This window comes from Corylus avellana, chromosome ca8 (genome assembly GCF_901000735.1).
Source record: "Corylus avellana chromosome ca8, CavTom2PMs-1.0".
Lineage (NCBI taxonomy): Eukaryota > Viridiplantae > Streptophyta > Magnoliopsida > Fagales > Betulaceae > Corylus > Corylus avellana.
Genome location: NC_081548.1, coordinates 20,974,372 through 20,997,613, shown reverse-complemented (window position 1 = coordinate 20,997,613; position 23,242 = coordinate 20,974,372). Strand labels below are relative to the sequence as shown.

At 35.0% G+C, this 23,242-nt stretch overlaps 2 protein-coding genes across 2 annotated transcripts in view; one reads left to right on the top strand and one right to left on the bottom strand.

Annotated features, from left to right (window-relative positions):
* Positions 1 to 5,355: 5,355 nt before the first annotated feature.
* LOC132189826 (transport inhibitor response 1-like protein) lies at positions 5,356 to 8,589 on the bottom strand. Its single transcript, XM_059604630.1, has 3 exons — positions 7,773 to 8,589; positions 6,934 to 7,438; positions 5,356 to 6,844 (listed from the first exon to the last, which is right to left on the bottom strand). The coding sequence occupies exons 1-3, from the start codon at positions 8,396 to 8,398 to the stop codon at positions 6,080 to 6,082; spliced, it is 1,896 nt and encodes a 631-aa protein (XP_059460613.1). The 5' UTR covers positions 8,399 to 8,589; the 3' UTR covers positions 5,356 to 6,079.
* A 13,055-nt stretch (positions 8,590 to 21,644) lies between these two features.
* Positions 21,645 to 23,242, top strand: part of LOC132189813 (GEM-like protein 1) — a 6,369-nt gene continuing 4,771 nt past the window's right edge. Inside the window, exons 1-3 of the mRNA XM_059604606.1 lie at positions 21,645 to 22,002; positions 22,105 to 22,206; positions 22,564 to 22,835. Coding sequence (XP_059460589.1) covers positions 21,711 to 22,002; positions 22,105 to 22,206; positions 22,564 to 22,835 — 666 coding nt within the window. The 5' untranslated portion in view covers positions 21,645 to 21,710. The remainder of the gene's footprint in view (positions 22,003 to 22,104; positions 22,207 to 22,563; positions 22,836 to 23,242) is intronic.

Genomic DNA, 23,242 nt, shown 5'->3' with positions numbered 1-23,242 from the left:
AGAATCGCCAAGAAAAAAAATAGTTTGTTAACGAAAGTAGACGTAAGAATTGATTATACGCTGTTAGAAACCATAATGACTAATTTTATCACTTTTGAAAACTCAAAGACTGATTTGATATGCACCTAAACATATGAAACAATTTTATACTTAACCCATTTGTTTTATAAACAATAGCTAATCTATAATATCAACATAGTGAGATATTTATAAAATATTGGTGCGGTGTACAACATCACTCTAAATCAGTAGACTCCGCACCCTGCAAATGGTTTACAAATGTCTGAATTAAATTAAAAGGCTAAAGTCCAATGTACTACATACATTGATTAAAAGGACAGGGAAAAGAAATTATATGCCATAAGTCAAAGTTCATTTCAATGGACAGAAACAAATATGAAAATAAATAAGGAAGAAAGGTAATTAAATATAAGAAGAAAATAGAATTAAGTATAAAATATTGAGGGGGTAAAAAAGAACCCAAGGACTTAACATGATTCGGTCTATTAAACCTACACCTATGACCTACCTATAAAGTCCAAGAGACTACATCTTTTTTATTTTTGACTTGATCACTATCGTGTATTTACATACAATAAATATATTGTATTCCAAAAGTAACAATAAAATACACACAATTCAATTGTAGTATGGTAGTTTAATCCACACGTTTAGTACTTTAGCATCTCCTTTAAACTCAAGAAGTCAAGGTCTATTTGTGTATGCGCTTGAAGGGTTCGAAAGTACGTTTAATACTCAAAAAGTTCATATGAATAAAAAAATAGCCATTTGGTAAACAAAAATTAAAAGCGCTTTTAAATGTTCAAAAAGCCTAAAAATTGCTAAAACGCACTCTTGACGAACACTTAATTTTTAAGCTTTTACAAAAAATTATTTTTTATTTAAAAATTTTATTTTTCAAACACAATTTCAAATATGCTCTCAGTCATGTAAAAAAGCATACAGTTAGTATGAATAATGCGTGTAATTAGGAACCGGCTTAGACAAAAGAGTCATAATTCAACATTAATTATATACTAAGTAAGATTGTGCGACATAAATGACTTTAAATGAAAATTTAGCACGCAACCTAGACTGTGATAGGAGCATATGGGATTCATGAGCGTGACATGCACGTGGTTTTAGTTATTTTTCTACTTCTAGTCTTCTAATTAGTTGACTAAGGTCGGACGGGTCAAAAGTGTGGACCGAAACGAACGGGCGTCGGGCTGGATACCGAACTTGACAGAAACCAACAAAAATAAGTTGAAAGAAAAGCAAGACCATGGATACTGGGTACGAATCGGGTGGAATTTGATTCGAACCTTAGCTTGTTGGGTTGTGGTCAGACATAATGAGGTAGGAAATTGGACGGGTCTACTTTTATTTGGACCCCGATGACTATGAGTGGATGTGAGGCATGCTAACACGTCAGCCTATTGGGTGCATGGATGCAAGGTGCACTTCTAACATGTCTGATGTCAGTCTTTTTGGCACATGAAGCGCATGCCTAAGCAAGGGGTATGCCTTTCCACAGCCTCTTCTCCATTCTTTTTGAAGCCTTTTTATAAGGCAAATTCTTTCTTTTGTGTGGCCTAGACAAGGAGATTCTCTGTTTTCTTTTTCTTTTTTATTTTTTTATTATGGGATCTGAAATTATTTTCAAACTTATTCTGAAAGAGGAAAATAGAGGGTCCATTCATGGCATCAAAATCTTTAGACGTAGGCCTCCTATTTCTCATTTGCTCTTTGTGGATGAGTTGTTGCTTTTTCAAGAGCAAACAACTCTAAAGCCTTATCCATCTTATCTTGCTTAGATAAATCATCTAATTGGTTTGGCCAAAAGGTTAATTTTACCGAATCAGCTTTGTCATCCTGGATCGCTTTTCCTGTTCCTATGCACTTTCTCAAGTTCTAATCTTAATCTAATCTTAATCGTCCAATCTTTTCTCATGTGGACCATTCTTTCACAAAAGAGCAGAACAGAAAGAGGCAGTGGTTGGTAGAGATGAGAGACAGAAATTGGACCATTCATTCAAAAAGAATGATCAAGATTAAGTGAATTACAGCCCGTAGATACCCTAAGTATGACATATGATATCGATCCGAAAAATGCATATTAGAACTGGTAAGATAAAGATCCCTTACAATTTTAAAAATATTGTAGATTCTCAAATTATTAAATTTAGGTCGTTTTGTGCATTGAACAACGTGAAAAATGCTATATATTAGAAATTAGTATATTTTCATCAGATTCTTGCGCTTTATATAGTTGAAAAACTTTAAACCAAAAACTATCTTTTTGATTTACGGAAGAAAAAGTGTCATCAAAAGTAAAGAATTTTTTTGGAAAAAAAAAAAATCTTTTTTGTTGTCTCGATAATATGCCACATTTTTAATTAGTATTTTTTAGCCCATCAATGCAAAAAATTGCATGAATTCACATAATTTTAGAATTTATAATTTCTTTAAAATTGTAAGAAATTTTTATGATGCCCATTCCTAACAACACATTTCTGACACGTATAGCCCTATAGGATACCGTAAAAGATGGAAGCTACAAGCATGGTTGATGTTGATGAGACGAGAGAAATAGAGTTTGACCCATTTTTGAGACACACCAATCGCTAATTGCCTCTCTCGTATGGAGATCTTTGTTACAACTTGGGAAGAAATTTCAATAGAAAGTGTAATTGTTATGTACTCGTTCGATACTTAGTTGTCGTACGACGTAGAATATTGTCGTTCACGACATCAACGATTGGAGCAACACTTGATGTGACAAAGCCGTATATCCAATATAAGGATACGTCCATATAAGTCTATGACGATATATATATAAACCAAACATACATAAACGACACAGCTCTTAAATTGGGTGATTAGTCGTTTGAATGAAACCTTAATGATGCTACTTTTAGGTTCATTCATTGAAAAAGGAAAAAGAAAAACTGCTAATGCATGATAGGTCTAGTACACTACTCTTCCCATTTCCTCAAATTATTATCCCATTAAAAAGTTTCAAAAAAATTTCAAACCCTTTTTTTTTTGGTCTGGAGAGCCACTCTCACTGCAATTTCGTAACAATAAAGTTAACCCTTTAGTGCTTTAATTATGTGTCAAACTATCTTCCTCCAATAATAGCCTCTCTTTCTTTTACATTTGACACTGTTTTTAAATATGCATACCATCTTTAGTGTCTCACATTGCTTAAAGTACTATATATATATAATATATATAGTGTGTGTTGTAGTCAGTCCATTCAAATGAAGTCAAGTATTAGGTTAACGTCAAAGCCAAGATTTTTGTTTTTACGTGATGCTTATGCCCACAATTTCCAAAGATTTATCTATTCACTTTTGAGGTTAATTAGAAGCTCTTTAGCATGTCAGGTTTGGCAACACTGTCACTATCAGGCCTACCTAGCTCTAATATTAATAATTAAACAAATCACCTCCGTGTGATCCGATCGGATGGAGATGTGGAGAGAAAATATAAATAAATGGGGGTGGATGGTTCCAACTCCAAGTGAAATTTCATGGTAAATTCAATGAAGCTGAATGTTTCCCATTGGTGAGTGTGTGTGTGTGTGAGTGTATACAAAATATGCAACAGTAAAAAACAGACATGAAAATGAAAATGGAGATGGAGATGAAGAGTGAAATGTATATTTAAAAGAAAGAAAAGCATACTTTAGTGGTTGACCTCGTGCTTAGTTCAGCCATGAATGTGGTTAACAGACAAAACCCCTTTTGGCTTCTTCACCGACTTTTTATTATCTCCCACCACCACTGCACCCACTGGACTAGCACCACCAACCTGCAAATTAGTTGGTTTTTCTTGTCTGTTCCCTTGTACGTAATAGATAAACAATAAGGATACTATAGTATTATTAATAATTTTTATATATTTATTTATTTTAATGTGTGTAAGGGGCAAGGGGCATTAATGTATTCCAGCTCCATGCCGTACACGTGGCCCACACACTGAATGATCAGGTGGTGGGACAGAGGTTGAGATGGGTCTCAACCAATCAAACCCCCAAAGCAGCCCAACTTTTGTCATTGCACCATATTGTTATTATTATTATATATATGTGCTTAGTAAACAGTATAATGCATGTGCTAACCAAATGGGAATGGGGTTGATGTGCTTATTCATTCAGGACCACATAATTTGGTGAATATTTATCTGCCAAATGATGGGATTGATAAAACATCAGACGGCGGAGATGGAGAGGGGATGTAAATCACTAAATCGTCGCCGTCCTTGTGTAAGTAAGGTCATTATCATTTGTTTTTGTTTTTGTTTTTGTTTTTTTGTTTTTTTTTGTTTGGTTGGTTTCACTTTTTCTCATGGGGACAAGGATGGTTGCTGAAAAAGAAAAATAAAAGGTGAACTGGGAAGATATAATTAAAAAGCAAAGGCTATGATTCAAAGGCAATGGTCGTCCAGGGGACTGACTATTCACTATTCACTATTCCCACCGTAAGCAATATGGATAAGCTAAGAGAACAAGTACTGAAACTCAAATGTGTGTTGTTTTTATCGTTTCTGCTGAACCCACCCACATCCTACCTTATCCTTTTAACTGGCCCTCAACCTCATCAATCATCATAATACACATAACACAAACATGGAGAGAAAAGGAAAATTCCTGATTTTCCATTCGGGCTGGTGGGGAAGAAGGAAAACATTTGGGCGTAGGTCCACTTATTGAGAGAGCTGGCCGGCTGCAAATGGATCGACAAGAAAGAAAGCCGAAGCTTTGCTTCCCATCACTTATTCAATTGCACAGTCAGATCCCACTTTGATGATAGGCTTGCTTTTACCGTCCTGCCAGAGAGAATACCAACAAAGAAGGCAGATGGATATCTATCCTCATTATGAGCGAGCGAGAGAGAGAGAGAAAGAGATAGTCCATTGGTGGACCTTGGCTGCTTTATAACGCAAACGCAGGGGTTGTGACAAATCATCATAGGCCCCACACCCCACCAATGGCACCGCATACTCGAATGAAAGTCAGAAGCAACTCAACAAATGCAATTCAGCAGCTAGCTAAACAGAGCAACAAAGTAAAACACCCCTCCCTGGTTTTCCATTTTCATTTTAAAAGGAAGGCTCCTCCTCCAACGACCAAAGAGAAATGGAATTATGATGGTGTATGTACATTGGAATCTCCAACTTTAAATCTCGACTATAAAATGAATAATATTTTCATTTGCAATTGAGAGAATTTTTGTCCTGTACTTATACAGCACTTTTGGCACATCATTAATGGACTTCACTGTCAATTTGATCATTCAACATCCAGAAAAAAAAAAAAACAGAGGCAAAGACAGATCCCACCAAGTATATATGGCATATGGTCCATGCATATTTGGCATTTATTACCCATCTCACATTTGCTAACAATAACAATAATAAATTCAACAGTCAGGTGCTACAACACAACTGAAAAGAAAAAACAAACACTTCGAAAGAGAAAGAGAAAGAGAAAGAGAGATGCAATAACCTGGGCATTTAGTTCTCAGCAGCTACAGCTTAAACTAACTACCATTTGAATCAAAATAAACAGATTTTAAGTTTTTCCAATAGTGAACACTAGCTCCTGCTTCTCTACTGGTGGTGGCATGGAAGAGAAAATCGAAATTTCACCTTTCTGAACCTCCAATTCTTCAAGATCCATCTCCATCTCTTAACCAAAGGATAAATGATATGATCCAGGTTACACTCATATTATAGTCTCTCTCAGTGCAGCTTCACAACCGCTCCCCCTTCTCCTCTTCTGGCAGCCTTGGTTTATGATAAAATGAATAGGAAAGCAAAAGAAACTTAAAATTTAGAAGCGCTACCAATAGAACAATACTGGACGGTCCAATACCTTGCCTCTGCTTTGGATGCTTTTGCAACTGCTCAAGCCAGGAACAGGAGTTGTTCGTTCATCTTTGTTTGACAGACACGGATTGCATGGACATCCTTGCGGGTTGTATAAAAGCCACCCGCTGTCTTCAATTTTTTCCCCCCAAAAATGCTCTCAACTTGCTCAGTAGCCACCAAACAGCCAAATCAGCTTCTTTTACTGCAAGATGGTCACAAATCCCGGGGCATCTTCTCTTGGACCTTCAAGAGATCGATACATGTATAATATGTCAACAGTGTCATCCCCATTCAGCTTGTCAGTTTCATTACTGATCACTTCAACCACCAGCCGGGGCAATGCTCGGGCAATCTCTTGACAACCTGGGGGAGATAAGCTACACGAGGACATCCACAGGAATCTCATGTTGTAATAGTGATGTAAACCAGAAAGCAAAGCTGCATCCCCAAATGGGCTATCCCTGATCTCAAGCTTTTGCAGTCTAGGACAGCCCTCAAGCACGTATTTAAGCCCCATGTCACTATCTCCAGCAAATGCAACTGACAGAGTCCGAACCAACTTCCCATATTTTCCAATGTAATTGAAAGCACGATCAGTCAGTAAACCAGAAACTGCGAGCCGAGTGAGCTTCTTACAGTTCATAACAATGGCTCCAAAACCTTCATCCATGGGCTCATCAGTCAAATGGTCAGGGCGGTGTCGACCCATTATACAGAGGCGGAACACCTCAAGATCCGGGCAGTTGTTCGACATGGTTTTCACAGCCGCATTTGTCATGTGCTGGCAGAAATACAAAATCGATTGCAGTTTCCTACAACCCTCGGAGATTGCTTCGAGGCCCACTTCAGAAACAGGGCCCTCAATATCCTCCTGAGCATCGATAGGGAAAACCCGAAGCTCGCGCAGGTCCTTGCAAGTTGCAGCCACAGCTTGAAGTCCTTCATCGCATATTGAATCAAGGACCTGCATTACGAAAAGCACAAGTACGCATCACAAGTCAAAAACTAGATCACAAATTTGCACATAAATACAACACCCACACAGAAACTTACCCAGAAAGTCTGGAGCTTGTGGCAGTGAAGAATCACTGATTTGAGCTGTTCTGCGTTAATATTCGCATAGCTGAAATTCAGGGAGGTGAGATTAGCACACACAGGGTGGATGGCCGGTAAGTAATCCGCCAAGATTTCCCTGAAGCCCGAGAGACAAACTAACGATTTGCAAGCAGCAAAGGCAGCGGTATAGTCGGGCTCTAGATCACCCAGAGCTACGCCCTCTGGTGCACTAAACGCGCCGGTTCCAATGTGTGTGAGCTGCGGAGCTCGAACCATCAGGCGGTACAGCTGCCCAATTGAAACAAAGCGGTTCAATCTAAGCTTCTTCAAGGAGGGGGACCTAATCACCAGCCTCTCCAATGCCTCGAAATTTATTGGGCGTTCTACGCAATCGAAAATCAGCGACTCCAGACAGCTCGTTCCGCTCTCCGGAAAACAAGCTATCCAATCCACATCCTCATCCGAAAGCTCAGATTCGATCAGATCAAGCACTCTCAGAAGTCTGACAGCAAAAGTTAAATAGCAAAAAATCACATTCAACATCCACATATAACACTAGAACCCATCTTTCCCATCCCAAATTCACCAACATTTCCTCACTCTCATCACTTACTAATTAGTGTTCTTATTACCATAATTAGCAAAGCATCACAAAAAGCACATCAAACCAACCAAATCCGCCAAACAGATCTGCACGCTCGTCTCCTCTTACCAAAAAAACACAAAAAAACAGAAGCCCAAACAGAAGAGGAATAAAACCCTCAGTAGCTTACATACACGCGTGTGTACGCACATAAACTGAGATGGATCTAAATAGGTCAGGGCTTAGGGGGTACCTGCACTTGCTGGCGACGACGGCGAGGCCGCCGGTGCCGAAGCCGTCACAACAAACAAGGACGAGCTCTTTGAAGGACGGGAAGGAATCGGCTAGGAGGGTCAGATCGTCGTTGGAGACGGACATGCGCTTCAGGTACACCTTCTCAAGCCAGGGGTAGGCGGTGGCCATGGCGAGCACCCAGGGCGCGAAGAAAGCCCCCCAGTTCGGCGGCATCAGGTTGAAGTCGGCGAACCTGGGCCGGCCCTTGATGGCCACAGCCTGTACCCGCGCGAACCGGGCCGTGGCCCGCCGAGGCGACACCGAGTAGCAGTTCCCGATGAAGAGCTCGGATCGGGTCAGCGCCTCCACGCGGCACCACGACTTGCACACCAATGACGCAGCGTTTCGGTCCCGCCGTGTGCTCAGGAACTGGAGCACGTTTTCCAGCACGTTCTCCAGCACCTGGTCCGGGTACGGTGCCTGAAAGTCCATGGAACTCGGCCCTGGCCCTGGCCCCGCCACCGAGCCGGTCACTCCACTGCAGTTCCGGGTCTTGCTGGACGACTCAGCTATGTCCGCTCCTCGAAGATCCAACGGCGGGGAGCGATCGTCATCTTCGGACATTTCCGTCCGGTCCTTTCTCATGCTAAGGGTGAGTCACTCTCTCTCTTTCTCCCCTCTGATCTAGGTTTTCATAAGAAAAAGGCTTATTTTAATTAAACTAGATCGTGAGCTTTTGATAGCGTGGAGGGGCTGAGAGACTCAGATAGAGAGAGAGAGAGAGAGAGAGAGAGAGAGTTTGGGTTTGGGGACCCTGGTACCGAAAGCGTCGCAACAGTGAGCCTATTCTTGATTCAATTTTTATATCATAAAATATATGAATATAAAGAAGTGAGGGGGGGTTGTGGATGAAGCCCTTATATTCTTCACTTATTCATAAATATCTCCACAAACTCATACATAAATATATTTAACACCACTACACTTCTTTTTTTTTTTCTTTCTAATTCACAATACACTGAAATAGTAGCCTAGCATTTCTTCTTCCATGGCATCATTTTTCCCAGATCAATGAGCCCATTTCTTCCAGGCTGGGGATCGGAGTGTTTCTCAGGTGTAGAGGAAGCCCTTGTTTGTAAATACCTCTTTCTTAGTCGTCTATAAATGTCTTAAAAACAGCTGGGCTTAAGCCTAATTAATAATTATCATTCCTAGGATTTCATTGATGCCATCATTTTCCAAATGAGTAGGCTCTGGCTCAAGCTCACCTTTTTTTTTTCTTTCTTTTTTTTTCTTTTTTTTCTTTTTTTTTGTAGGGAGCGTTTGTGAGTTGTTATGGTATCTATTATTATTACATAAGATTTAATCAATTAAAAGATTTAAATTCTGTTTCTTTTTACGTAAAATGTTCTATGACAATAAATATTTTTAATGAAATTATATTTTAGAAAGAAAAAATAATAATTCCAAAAAATAATTGTTGACATTCGGCTCGCATGGAAAATGAGCAAGTGCAGAAAACGATCGACGGCTTTCAGCAATCTTTGGCGAAGGTTTGTCGGTGTGCAAGGAAGGTTCGGCAATGGTCCTAGGGGAGGACTGGAGATGGTCCAATAGATGTACAATGAAGGTGAGTAGCAGCTAGTTTGGTGATTTGAGAATGAGAAACTCACATTCGGAAAAAAGATTTACGAAATTTAAAAACGAAAACCATTTTTTGAAACTAAATAAATTTTTTAGGTCAAACTGAAAATGTTTTTTGGTTTGATTATTATTTTCAGTCATATCAAACACGGAAAAATACATAAAACATTTTTTCAAAAAATATTTTACGCTGAAACAATGAGCCTTATATTTGAGAAGTTCGTGAATTTAGCAAATATATAACAACTACACGTGGAGATACCATTCTCATTCGAACGAGATTCCTCAAACTTTAGTCTCAACTGTTCATTTTATTCTGTGCACACCCCTGATTGTCACAACAAGATTTCTTTGCGTTCAAATGAAACCCAATTTTAAATTTCTATAATCGTCCAATTAAATGTACAACCTCATACCAAGTTAGATGAAAAACCTCAATTAACAACTTGAAATGGTAAAATACATAAATTTTTAGGTTAGGTCAAGATACTTGAATATTTTCACATATTGATTGAAAATTTAAAGTTATCAAGCCTTTTTCTTTCTTTCTTTCTTTCTAGATATACTGCCTTGCATTCTTTGGTCCATTGACAACAAATGAACAAAAAATGTAAAATAATATTTATTTATTTATTTTTTATTCTTTTTTAAGCTTGATGACCTCATGAAATATTTTAGAGTAAAGTCCAATTAATCCTCTCAAGCTACCACCTCAATGACATTTTACCCACCAAACTATCAATTGCGACAATTTACCCCATAAACTATCAAAACAATGACAATGTACTCAAAATTTTAACAAAATAACGAAGTTACCCTTACTAAAATAATAACAAAAATACTAAAATTTATTTATTTTTTCCAAATTTTAAGGGTATGTTTGCCTTATTAAAAATTTTATATGAGTAATTTCGTCATTTTGCTAGCATTTGGGAGTACATTGTCATTGTTTTGATAGTTTGAGAGGTAAATTGTCATTGTGATGGTAGTTTGAGAGGGTTAAGTGAACTTTACCAAATATTTTAATTTTGTATATTTATTCCCATATGTATATATATATATATTAAAAATGAGCTGGTTTGGAGAGTATTTCAAAACGGGTAAAAGTTCGGGATCTTCAGTAAAATTTTCCTTAATCTTTACTAGGAAATAAGTTCAAATAACCACTATGAATGAGTTCAAATTCTATCATAAAAAAAAAATAAATAATAATAATAATAAAAAAAAATAAAAAAAAAAGGATATGAATTGAAATGATATTTATTTATTTTATTACTAGAATATAGAAATGCAGCTAATCTAGACTTCAACTGTGATGGGATTTCACATTTAAATATGTCAGTCCAAACATCATATGCTAGATGCTGTGATTTATATAGAGAACTTTGTTTTTTTGCAATCGCGATTTGACATTTGACAATGGAATTTGAACGAGGGTTTGTTAAAAAAATCTCTTCAGAGTCCATGGGTGAAATTGTTAATAACTAAAACCAAGAAGTGGACTTTTTCACAAATACCACTAAAAACAGAACAAATAAAACATTATTATTCATACCTCCCTTATTGGTTTCATAGAGCTTTATCTCTACGCATTTTCTAGCGCAACTATAATCCACGGTCCAATCAGATAGTAGTAAACTGTTGTTGACATAAAGCAAAAGCACTGTTGTTGACATTGGACAAAGGCTGACACAGCCTATATTTAGAAGGCCGTGCTAAGCGTCTCATTCACTCGCTGTGAATTTGCTCCGAACCAGCTTTTACTGTATATTTTACCGGATTGAAATTTTCAAGACAAATTTAAGAGAAAACTTTTAATTAAGACCCGTGAATTGTTACGCATTTTAAAAAAAATAATTTAATTTAAAATATTCTTAATTTTATTTTTAAATTTTTAATTTGATGCAATGCATTTTATTTATCAAATTTTAAACGTTAAAAGTAATAAAATAACTTTTATATTTCTATTTTTTATTATAATAAAATTTTAATAATTTGGTCTTTTTAGTAACTTTTGTCAGGGATTAATGGCTGAATATTATGAATAAGTTAATTAAATTAAATTAAAAGCTCAGAGAGCTAAATTCAGAGTTTTTAAAATTTGTGGAGTTTTATCAAAACATATAGTAGTTCAAGGGTTAAAAGTGAAGTTTTTTCAAAATTTAAAAATGACAATTCGTGTTTGCATGTAGGATTTAAGTCATGTGGTTCTTTAATCTTGTATTGGGTCCGTGTTGAGTTCACGGCCTATGTCAAAAATTGTCTATCATTATGTATCGTCTTCGAGTTCGGCTCGTGTCAAAACATGAGTTTAAAAACTATATAAGTCAACCATAATCCGACAAATTTAATTAAACGGGTCAGACTCCTCAATCTTAACACATTTAATTTTGTATTGGGCTTGTGAGTCGTGTTAAAAATTGACAGTCCTATACCAATTATTTCAACTCAGTCTTTAAAAATGAGATGCATCTCTTAACATGTGAGAAACGCATATTTTAAATTTTCTTCAAACTTAGTATCTAAAAATTAAATATGTTCATTTAATGGGAGAAATGCATGTCTTTTAATGAGTATGTTATTATATATTTGTCATACAATTGAAATGATTAAACAATAAAAGTAAATCCTTAATTTTTTTTTACAAGTGCTATTTCAAATATTGGGTTTCACTGTTATATCATTAAGTTGTATAAAAACTTATTAAACAACATTACTCTTTTTGAAGGGCCATGATACTAAGAACGCCGGCGTGCATGACTGTTTATGCACGCCAGGCTTTTTTTTTTTTTTTTAATAATAAAATATTATATTTTATTATTTTAAAATATCAAATCACTCTGGTGTGCATCACGCTGGGCGTGATGTTTAACATCACCCCTTTTTAAATATCATGTACTTTTCACGTGATTTCTTTAGCAAAACAACATATGACTCTCATATGTTTTAAGGATACGGTGACTTTTTTTAGAGATTGAATTGAAGAAATTATTTCAAACTATTGTTGTTAAGAAGTAAAAAGGACATAACGATAAAGATAATGAATATAGAAAAGAAAAAAACAGAAAAGAGAGTGACTGGATTGAACGGACCAATAATGGGACCTTTGTTGCATCTAATCTTTACACTTCCCTTTATTTTTCTTTTAACCAAAATTACCTATTTAACCCTCAAATTATATATATATAATATATGTATATTGAAAATGTCTGTGGTCATTTTTGAGAGATGAATCTAAACGAGAGAATGGCCTTTTCGGGAATAAAATCTACTTCTAACCCTTCTTTTAGTAAAGATTAATGTACTCTGTTTACACACATACGCACAAAAGAAGAAAATTATTGGGTAAACTCATAGCAATAATTAAGATTCAACTTTTCAACACAAAAATAAATAAATAAATAAATAAAACAAGAAAAGATTCAACTTGTACTATGCTTGTCTTTTGTCATATGTAAATATGACGTCATACAAATAGTCTATGTATTACCCATATATGGTCCATGGATCCAATCCTCACTAACTTGTGGTGTTAATGAGTGAAATCCTTGTTAAATCTGACGACCTCAAATGTTGTTCTTAAGTTTTTATTTTTAATTGTTGTTATCCGTCATAAAAGTTAACGGAATTTGTTAACTTGACACATCTTTATCAATGGTATAATGACACGTGTCTGATTTTTTTTGTTACAACAAAAAATACATGATGGACTGACAAGTCAACTTAGGGCTGAGAGTCGGTCAGTAATGTTGATTTCGATAGAAAATTTGTGTTTTCGCATTTTGCACCGACAATGTCGGTAAAGATAAAAATTTCACCGACTTATTCCGTCAACTTTTTGTTCTGTCACCGAATGGTGGTTGATAATGGCGGTTTCGATAATGGCGGTCGGTAAATGAAAAATGAAAAATTGGTCGGCAAAGTCGGTTGGTGAAGTCAGTTCGGTTAGAAAAACCTCTTCCGCCTACCGTACTGAAAAATTCAGAATAAAAAAAATCATGCCGCCTCTCCTCCATCATTTAGGCGGTTACAGTCGGCTATGGTTGAAACTCGGTCGATTGGCCGCGATTGAGTGAATTTGCTCAGCCCTAAGTCAGCCCATTAACACACGTCATAAAGTGAAAGTAAATCAAGAAAAAACCAAACAGTAAAGTTCATCGTCGATTCCGAATCTCAAATGCCACCCATAGTAAAACCAAACCATCATCCTCTTTGTAGCGGTTCTTCTTCCGTGCTGTTTGCTCATAATTTCATCCATAGTGGAAATAAAAAAGTGAAATTCATGGTAATTATTAGCTAAATTATTATGAAGAATATATGGTTGAAGATGATTAAAAAGAGTACATTTTATTTTTTTATTCACAATAAAAAATATATATTTATTTTCCTAAAAAAAAAAAAGTCATTTGGTGTAACAAATCGTACCGTTTTAATATGACATTTTCTTCCGCTTTTTGAAAACCCATTAGGGGGGAGCAGTGAAAATGGTGGTTTCATGGATTGACCACACAATGACAATGCAACTTTATAGCTCAGATTTTTCAACCAGGTATTAGGAAAGCGTTGAAGATTGAGGAAAACAGATAGAATCAGATAACTTTGGGTCGATCGTGACTCATAATAATGTCTGTCCGTGTGTGCGTGTCTTAAAGAAAAAAGAAAGAGAAAACTCAAAGAATCAAATATGTTTTGTTTGGATGCTGATTTTAGGATCTACAATTTTCAGACCGGGCCCAGATTCCCATCCACCGCGTTTGGAGACCGATGTTTCCATTTTTATTTTTTTTTTTAATCAAATAAGGGAAAGTGGGTTACAGCGGATCAAACGACAACATTAAAAGAGTGGGCACCTCTACGTTGTAACAACTAAAAAAAAAACGCTAGTTATATCTGGACTATCACTTCAAAATGACAAGTCAATTTAGAGCTTCCATAAAATTTATTATAAAGCTCAATTTTCTTAGGCAATGTGAGACTTAACACTCATAATTATTTTTATAAATCATTCACTCTATGTAAACTTCTTCTCATCTTTCCAATATGGGATCAAGGTGTTACACATGCCCCGGAGATGTTTCCATCTTTAATCTAGATGTTTGCTCTCTCTATATATATATATATTCAACCAATTCTTTGTACGGCAAACGATATTTGTGGGGGAAGCTAAACATATTTTGCAACTCAACCAACGAGAATCTTCAAACCACAATTATATGTAGGGCATGCATTATGGTCGTTGAAATGTTGTTATTCACGTACGTAGGTTGCTTTTGAATTTAAGGATTTCAAATATATATATATATATATATATACACACACACACACACGAAGAACAATCATGAGAGTATGGAACGCTTGACACCCATTTCTTGCCAACCGATTTTCAATAGTGAGTTTTGCTCGAAGGTTTGTATTATTTGGTATCAAAACCAACATCAAGTGACGTATGGGATCAGACAGAACTCGTCGAGTATAGAATCGATCAAAGAGATTGCACATACAGTTTTGTGGTCTAGTCATAGAGAGGGCGACCTATATAGGTAGTGATAGATGAGTAGAGTCGCTAAAAGAGAAAAAATGGGCAGTTGTGAATATCGGTTGTAAAGCGTTGTGGTATGCAAGGGCGGAAACACCATAAGGTGGTCCAAAAATAAAATAAAATATACCTTTAACAATTAACTTTTGCCTCCCCCAAACTAAACGTTCTAATTCCACCCTTGATGGTATGTTATAATTCTAGTATCCTATGCACGTGGATTAAGTGTAAGCTCTTTAAAACTATTTCTTTGTTAGCCGATTTTTTTTATATATATTAATATATATTAATGCATGTCAACGCATTAAGGGCGGAACCACCATAGGGTGGTCCAAAAAAAAAAAATATAAAATAAAATATACCTTTAAAAATTAACTTTTGCCTCCCCCAAACTAAACGTTCTAATTCCACCCTTGATGGTATGTTATAATTCTAGTATATGCACGTGGATTAAGTCTAAGCTCTTTAAGACTATTTCTTTGTTAGCCGATTTTTTTTATATATATTAATATATATTAATGCGTGTCAACGCATTAATTAAGGACGGAACCACCATAGGGTGGTCCAAAAAATAAAATAAAATATACCTTTAAAAATTAATTTTTACCTCCCCCAAACTAAACGTTCTAATTCCACCCTTGATGGTATGTTATAATTCTAGTATCTTATGCACGTGGATTAAGTCTAAGCTCTTTAAGACTATTTCCTTGTTAGCCGGTTTTTTTTATATATATTAACATATATTAATGCATGTCAACGCATTAAGGAATCGGAAGAACTGAGAATTGTCATGCTGCTATTAAGTTTTGTTTTGTTTTAGTTGTGTGTTCTATTTCCATTGGTATTCAATAAGTTGGTGAAGCTTATATATAATCACCTCAAAATTCAAATTCCTCAATGAATTCTTTAGTAAAAAAAAAAAAAAAAAAAAAAGAGTACATCTTATATTTCATTCAAGCTATTTGAATAAGACTGAAATCCATCCAAATTCTTATCTGCAAACAGTACTTCAATTTTAAATGAAGCAATAATGAAAGATAGTAAGCTTTTGCGACAATAATGAATATATAGGATCTACCTCAAAATATATATATATATATATATATAGGATCTCATGGCAGCCACAGCAGGGTCTTATAATTCCACTGTTTTCAGCAGTATTTTAGGAAACCTATGTGTCCATTTGCAAAAACAATCAAGCTCGATCTGTCCATACCGTGACATCTCTGTGTCCATGCTAGGGAGGTACCATAATATTATGAAATCCCACTTCATATTATAGTGTGACAAGAAAAGCTTGGAGTCACTCAAAAAATAAAAAACATAAAAAAAAAAAAAAAAAAAAAGTTTGAGGCCTCTCATGACCAGGATAAATGAATAGTACTCTTGCAGCCTGTCTAGCACTCTTGGAATTTTATATATATATAATTTTTTATAAAATTTAACTTAAGATTTTGGAACTACTACGCATTTAGAGAAAGAGAAATGCTAGGCTTACAAACACATTTTTCAAAAAAACGTTTACAAACTGAAGTGGTACAACATGATTGGATATGAGATAAGTTCAAATTTTGAAAAATCTAATTATGTTTTGTCACATTAGTTTGTAATTTTTTTTTGTAAAATGTGTTGTAAGCCTAGCATTTTCCTTTGAGAAAACCCTTTTAAATTTCACAAACTCTCAATTTCACCAATTAAACTTTCAATTTGATGCAATGTACCCTCATCTGTCAGATTTTAAACATTAAAAGTGATAAAATAATATTTATACCTCTAACTTTTTTATAAAATTCTAAATTTACCTTTTGTTTCAAATTATTATTTTTTTAAAAAATGAAAAATGAAAATCGAAGGGTAATTTGGTCATTTTAGTCATTTCCATTAAGGGTTGATGACTGAATTTAACGGAAGGAGACCAATTAAATCAAATTGAAAGTTTAGGAAGTTCAATTGATAATTTTGAAATTTGAGAGTTTTCTCAAAACGCATGATAGTTTATGAATCTAAAGTGATTTTTTTTTATTTTTAATATTATACCTTACCTGTTTATGGTATAAGTCATAAATAATTGTCACTTGTCAGCTCTTATAACTAGTATGCAGACAAATTGGAAAAATATTATTTGCTCAATTTAGCAAGAAAACCAATGTACTTCCATTCAAATTTCCTTTACATTTTTCTTAACCTAAAATTTTCCCACTATATATTTGTATCCGAAACAAATAAATTCTGTAATTCTAGAAAATGGAAAGCTCAAACATTATGATGAAAGCTATTATGCTCAACTCATTATTTTCGCCTTTAATTATTGATTTTTCTAGGTTGGAATATATTTGTTAGTCGTAGTTGTACCTCAATATTAAGGTAGACAATTTTTGATATGACTCATGAGCCCAATACGAAATTAACGAATTATGGTTAAAGGGACTGATCCATTGAATTAAATATGTCGGATTATGATTGACCTATATAATCTTATACACATATTTTGATATGCATAAACCTGACATACGATATTTAGGATTGATAATTTTTGTTACGATACATGGACTCAACACGAAATTAAATGGATAGAGTTGAGGGATCTGACCCGTTTAATCAAATGAGTCGACCAATTAGAGTTGACCTACCTATATAATTTTATATGACATGACTCAAACTCGATTCAAGATTCACGATTCACAAACACAAATTGTTACCCTTACTCAATAATCACCGTGCGGCTTACTAGTTATCATCACTATCAACTTGTAAGATCAATGCAGGAAAAAGAGGGAAACGAAAAGGATTCTTTTAGGCAAAAGGGTGAGACATAATTGTTCTTTTCTTAAAAGATGAGGATAATCTTGTCTCAATTTTCAGACATTTTTCATTAAATGACATTTGAAACGGAGTTGATCAATTTCCAAAAAAAGGGGGAAAAAGGGAAATTTTGGAAGTTAAAAACTCTAAAAATACAAATACATAAAAAGCACAATAATGTTAATCATATATGTTACTGGTCATGGTCAAAGTCTTCCATTGTTTTGGGGGGTTCTTTTCGCTAAGCTCATAAGTTGATTATAATGTTCTACCTGAAATGCAATCACTGTATACATGTGCTAGCCGCAACATATGCAAAAATAAAGCAAAAAAAGAAAAAGAAATATTAAACATTAATTTGTTTTTATTTAATGAATTGATTTTTAAAGATAAAAACAAAAGAAAAAACGAAAATATAAAGCAGCATCTTTCGCTCTTTTTCACGCATCAGAAAACAGATATCCGAAAAAGTTGAGTATACAGTGGATGCAATTACCGATATATATATTGTTTTCCGAGATTGTTTAATTATTTTTACTATATTCAGAAACTGGATTAATTAGCTTAAAATTAATAGTAATAAGCAAAGCATTAAGGAAGAGTCACTATCCATGAAATCAAAGGGAACACGCTTGTAAAGTTGCTCAAGCGATTATGATTAAAGTTTCACTGAGTTCTTCATTATCTGAAATGCTCGCTGCCTTGTGCGCCTCGGTTCATTCCCTTCACTGACAAAACTCTAAAGATTTTTTTTTTTTTTTTGTTACTTTCCAAAAAGATCGAAAGAAAGAGCTCTCACTTAACTTTCTTATTTCACCTCTGAACTCGGGATTACAGATTGTCTTGACAACTCGTTTTCTGCAGAGATGATCTTGTGAGAAAGCTACCTGCCTAAAAGCGTTGGGATTCCATAAATTTTCCATGCAATTCTAATCACAGCTAATCGGAGAAATGCTGTTGCTGTATTTCTTAACGTTGTTTTCATCTTACGTGGATATTGTTTTATATAAAAAAACTGATTTTTTTTTTTTTTTTTACTTTACCTGATGTATTCTGTTAAAGAAAATAATATTTACTTAAGGAGAAGAATACTTAAAGAAATCGTAGTATCTTTTCTTCTTGAGGGTGATGGGTGACTGTTGCTGGATCAAAAATCCCTCATTTTTATTTGAAATTGCGGATTCTGACGTCTTTAAAACTGCAGCTTTTTATGAGTTTTTATCTCAAGTTCTTACTCTATTTGAGTTTTCTGAAGAAGTATTTTAGTATTTCTGCAAGAGTGAAAAAAACTTTTAGGTTAAAAAATTGGGTTAAATTCATTTTATCCTTTGAAGTTTCAGAAGTTTTTCAATTCAAACTTCAATGTTTAAAAATTGGCAATGTACCCCCCTAATGTTTCAAAAATTTTCAATTCAGACCATTCGTTATTAATTTTCGTCTAATTGGACATAAATCATCACACGTGCGTCTCACGTGAAATTTTGATGCCCTTTATTCTAATTTTCGATTATGATTTTTGACGCACGTGGAATGATTTCCGTCCAAATAGACGAAAATTAGTAACGAATGGTCTAAATTAAAAAATTTTGAAATATTAAGAGGTACATTATCAATTTTTAAACATTGAGGTTCGAATTGAAAAACTTCTGAAACTTTAAAAGATAAAGTGAATTTTTCCCTAAAAAATATGTTTAATTGCCTCGTTAACAAGCTACTTTCTTAATAATGATAATTCCTAAATTACGTAAATTTAGAATCTACAAATTCAAAGAAAATTATAGAAAATCTTTATCCTTACCGATGGATCATCTTCATTGGTTAAAATACGATCGACCACTTCTAAGAGTGGTCAAACAAACTCTTACTTTGATTTTGTTTTTGTGTTTTTTTTTTTTTTTTTTATAAGGATAACGTGCCTAATTCAAAGCATTAATTTTGAGTAAATGGCATGGACTTGGATCCTTTGTGGGATAGCCTTTTTAGCTATGCAAGCAATTGGCGTACGAGCTTTGGGGTGTGGGACAATAATACGCAGGCTAATTACTGCAGATGTTTCCCACATCGGGGAAATTCATGTAAGAAACTGTCTCAAATAACTTGAAATTGTGGGATTGTTTTAATGAATTGAACGTGCATTTCGGGCCTTCTCCTTAATTTCCCAAATGAAACATGTGCCTTTGGCTCCAAACTACACAGCTTTTCTTTTGTTTTCATTTGTCGTTTAGAGGTGGACAGCTCCATTTCCTAGCCTGTATATGGCCTAAGAAGTTGCTAGAAGCTCTCTCTGTGAAGGACCACTTCTTCCCAAAAGGCTGTGGAAGGTGTATAAAGCTAATGGAAAGTAGGCTTAACTCCTGGACCACCCCCCCAAAAAAAAAAAATAAATAAATACAAAAGAAAGAAGGGAAAGTAGGTTTAAACTATACGTTTGGAAAAATGTTTTTGGTACCTCCCCCACTCTTTTATAAATAATGATAATGACATTTAAGGGCCCAATCATTTATCATTACACTTTAGCAAAAATGTATTGCAAGTAGGAGCCAAGGATTGAATAGGACCTTGACTTTCTTCTTCTTTGCCCTTTTTTTTTTTTTTTTTTTTAAGGAGGGAAAATTTTAAAAATGTTCATGAACTTTCTCTCATTTAATATTACCTTTGAGAGTTTAAAAACTCTTTGATTAAGGATATTGGACTTTCAATTTATTTCAATTATCTTATTCCGTTAAAATTTTTTGTTAAGTTTTATCAAAGTGTCCAAAATACCCTTGTTTTTATTACTATAAAATAATAAAAAATTTCAAATATATATATATATAAGAACTTCCTCCAACTCAATCTATAAAAATGACACATGTCATTTGAACATGTGAGATGCACATGTTTTTTAATAGTAGAGACAAAGTTGAAATAAATAATATTAAAAACTCATGTGCATCTCACATGTTATTAAAAAAATGGATACTAGTCATTTTTATAGACTGGGTTGAATGAAGTTCTTCCAACCCAGTTTGAAAGAAAATTCTGTCATAAAAGAAATAAATGCATAAATCTTTACAATTTTGTTAATATAGAAAATATGGGTATTTTGAGAATTTTGACAAGATTTAACAAAAAATTTGAACGGAAAGGGGTACTTTCAAAAAATTGAAAGTTCAATACGCTTAATTAAAATTTTTTGAATTTTACGGGTACTTTCAAAACCCTTGGATGTTTAGTGGGTTTTGTGATATTTTTTTAATTTATTTATTTATTTTTTATCCTAATGACTGAAGAAAAACATGGGTGCTACTTTTTTTTTTTTGGTTTTATTTAGGATTTGTTTGAGTTTGTGGTTTTAAAAGGTACAATTAAAAACAATGATTGTAAATTGTGCGATTTGAAAATGTGATTTTAAAATATGCGATTTGTTGTTAACTTGTATTACATTGTTGTGATCAAATTATTTTATTATATTATAAAACTATCGAGCCGATATAAATGATTATTGTCAAATATAGATAGAGCGTTCCAACTAATTTCTTTCATAAATCTATTAATTCTCGTTAAATTTTAAACTTTAAATTACATTTTTATTATGCTAAAATAAAACTCATTTTTTCTGAAATATTTTGCTCAAGCTCCCAAAATAAGAGATACAAATTCTGAAGATGAGGAAAAAAAAAGCCCAAAAAAATGAAAGAGCGAAGTCTACTAGGCTTCTGGCCTTCTGGGCTTACACTAATTCGTGTGAAGGAGGGCCCACGGCCCAAGAAAAGAAGGGCGACTCCCATTGGGCTTGTCAACTTTCAAGAATTTAATACGACCGAGGCAGCAACGGATCAACGGCTGCCAGCTGGTCAGGCTGTTTAACGATTTGACGCTTTTGACCCCCATCTTTCCATCTGATCTAAAAATTCAAAGATCCTTTCGTTTCGTGGGAATTCCCGATCCTTCTTTCAAACTAAACAGAACAGAGAGATCCAAACGGAGAAAACCATGAGCACTGGTCATACCCAGCATGACCAGCCGGCGAAACCATCAGAGTCCGATCCCATACACGATCCACCGCACTCCGGCGACTACGCTCCATACCCTAAGCTCGACCCTAACGACGTTGCTCCCCCTCCTCCCATTGAGAATTGGAGCCACGTGCCCATGGGCTCCCAACCGCAAACGGTGAACAGCGAAGCCAGGGCTCCGATCTCCGGCGACGCCGCCACTACGATGCCGCAGGATTCGAATCCCTATATCTCTCCTGCGCCGGTGCCGGCACCCACCTCCGTCAAGAGTGAGTACCTTCGGTTCATGGTAATTTTGTTAAGAATTTGAAGTTGGTGGTGGTGATTGTGGCGTGAATTTTTTTGAAAGTGGTTCTGGGATTTTCTGTCAGATACGATGGAGTCCGTGAAAGATGTGCTTGGGAAGTGGGGCAAGAAGGCGACCGAAGCCACCAAGAAGGCCGAGGATCTTGCTGGGAACATGTGGCAACACTGTGAGTATTATACTTTGCCCTAGACGTTTAGGTTTTCTTGTTCATTTTGTTTATGGTAATTATGAAAATGTTTCTGCTTTTAGATGGGGTGCTAATTTTGAAGTTTTTGTGCTGCCTGGTTTCGTTTTGTCGACTGCTATCATCTCTCTGTTTCTGCTTTTTGATGGGGTGCTAATTTTGAAGTTTTTGTGCTGCCTGGTTTCGTTTTGTCGACTGCTATCATCTCTCTGTTTCATGTTCTTCATTAATGGCTCGTTTATGCTTGAAATGCTGTAGAAGTTATTTTTCTGTTGTAGCAGCAATAGTAGGTGATAGTAGTGGGTTTAAGGTTTTGAAATAATTTGAAGCTTGAATCAGTGAAAACGGGTCCTAGTTTTGCTGATGCCGCTGTGGGAAGGATTGCTCAAGGAACAAAAGTTCTCACGGAAGGTGGGTATGAGAAGGTTTTTCGACAAAATTTTGAGACAGTGCCCGAGGAGAAGCTTCTGAAGTCATTTGCATGCTATCTGTCCACGTCTGCTGGACCGGTGATGGGAACTATGTATCTGTCCACAGCGAAGCTTGCGTTTTGTAGTGACACTCCGCTTTCTTATGAAGCGAGTGGACAGAAAGAATGGAGCTATTATAAGGTAAACTGACTGCTCTTTATACTTCTTGGTATTTGATTGATTGTAATTTTAATTTGTTGGTGTTAGGAGCCAGTTATTTGCGTAATGAAGTTAATGACATTATACCTATCTTTGATGATGGATTGCTAAATATATGTTTTTTTGTGATGTAAATTGATATCTTGATTTGTGATTTTCCCTGAACTATGGTGCTAGGATGATTGTTAATTAATACACATTAATTTCTAGTTGAAATAGGAGTAACCGAGTAAGTAATAAAATGATGTCAAAGCTCCTACTTTTTAGTTTGCAATGCTTGATAATTGATGCATTTTGAGTGGAACCTTTCAAGTTATATGAAAAGCTTTTAACGGCTGTTTGCCCATTTAGGTTTACTTTAGTTATCTTAGTCACAATTCATATTAGGA

What these genes read in the sequence shown, in the direction of transcription:
- LOC132189826 (XM_059604630.1), bottom strand. Translation starts at nt 8,398, where the DNA reads ATGAGAAAGGACCGGACGGAAATGTCCGAAGATGACGATCGCTCCCCG. An exon ending in GTCGTCGCCAGCAAGTGCAG is followed by an intron (nt 7,439 to 7,772) that starts GTACCCCCTAAG and finishes TTTTGCTGTCAG; the next exon opens with ACTTCTGAGAGTGCTTGATC. An exon ending in ACAAGCTCCAGACTTTCTGG is followed by an intron (nt 6,845 to 6,933) that starts GTAAGTTTCTGT and finishes TTCGTAATGCAG; the next exon opens with GTCCTTGATTCAATATGCGA.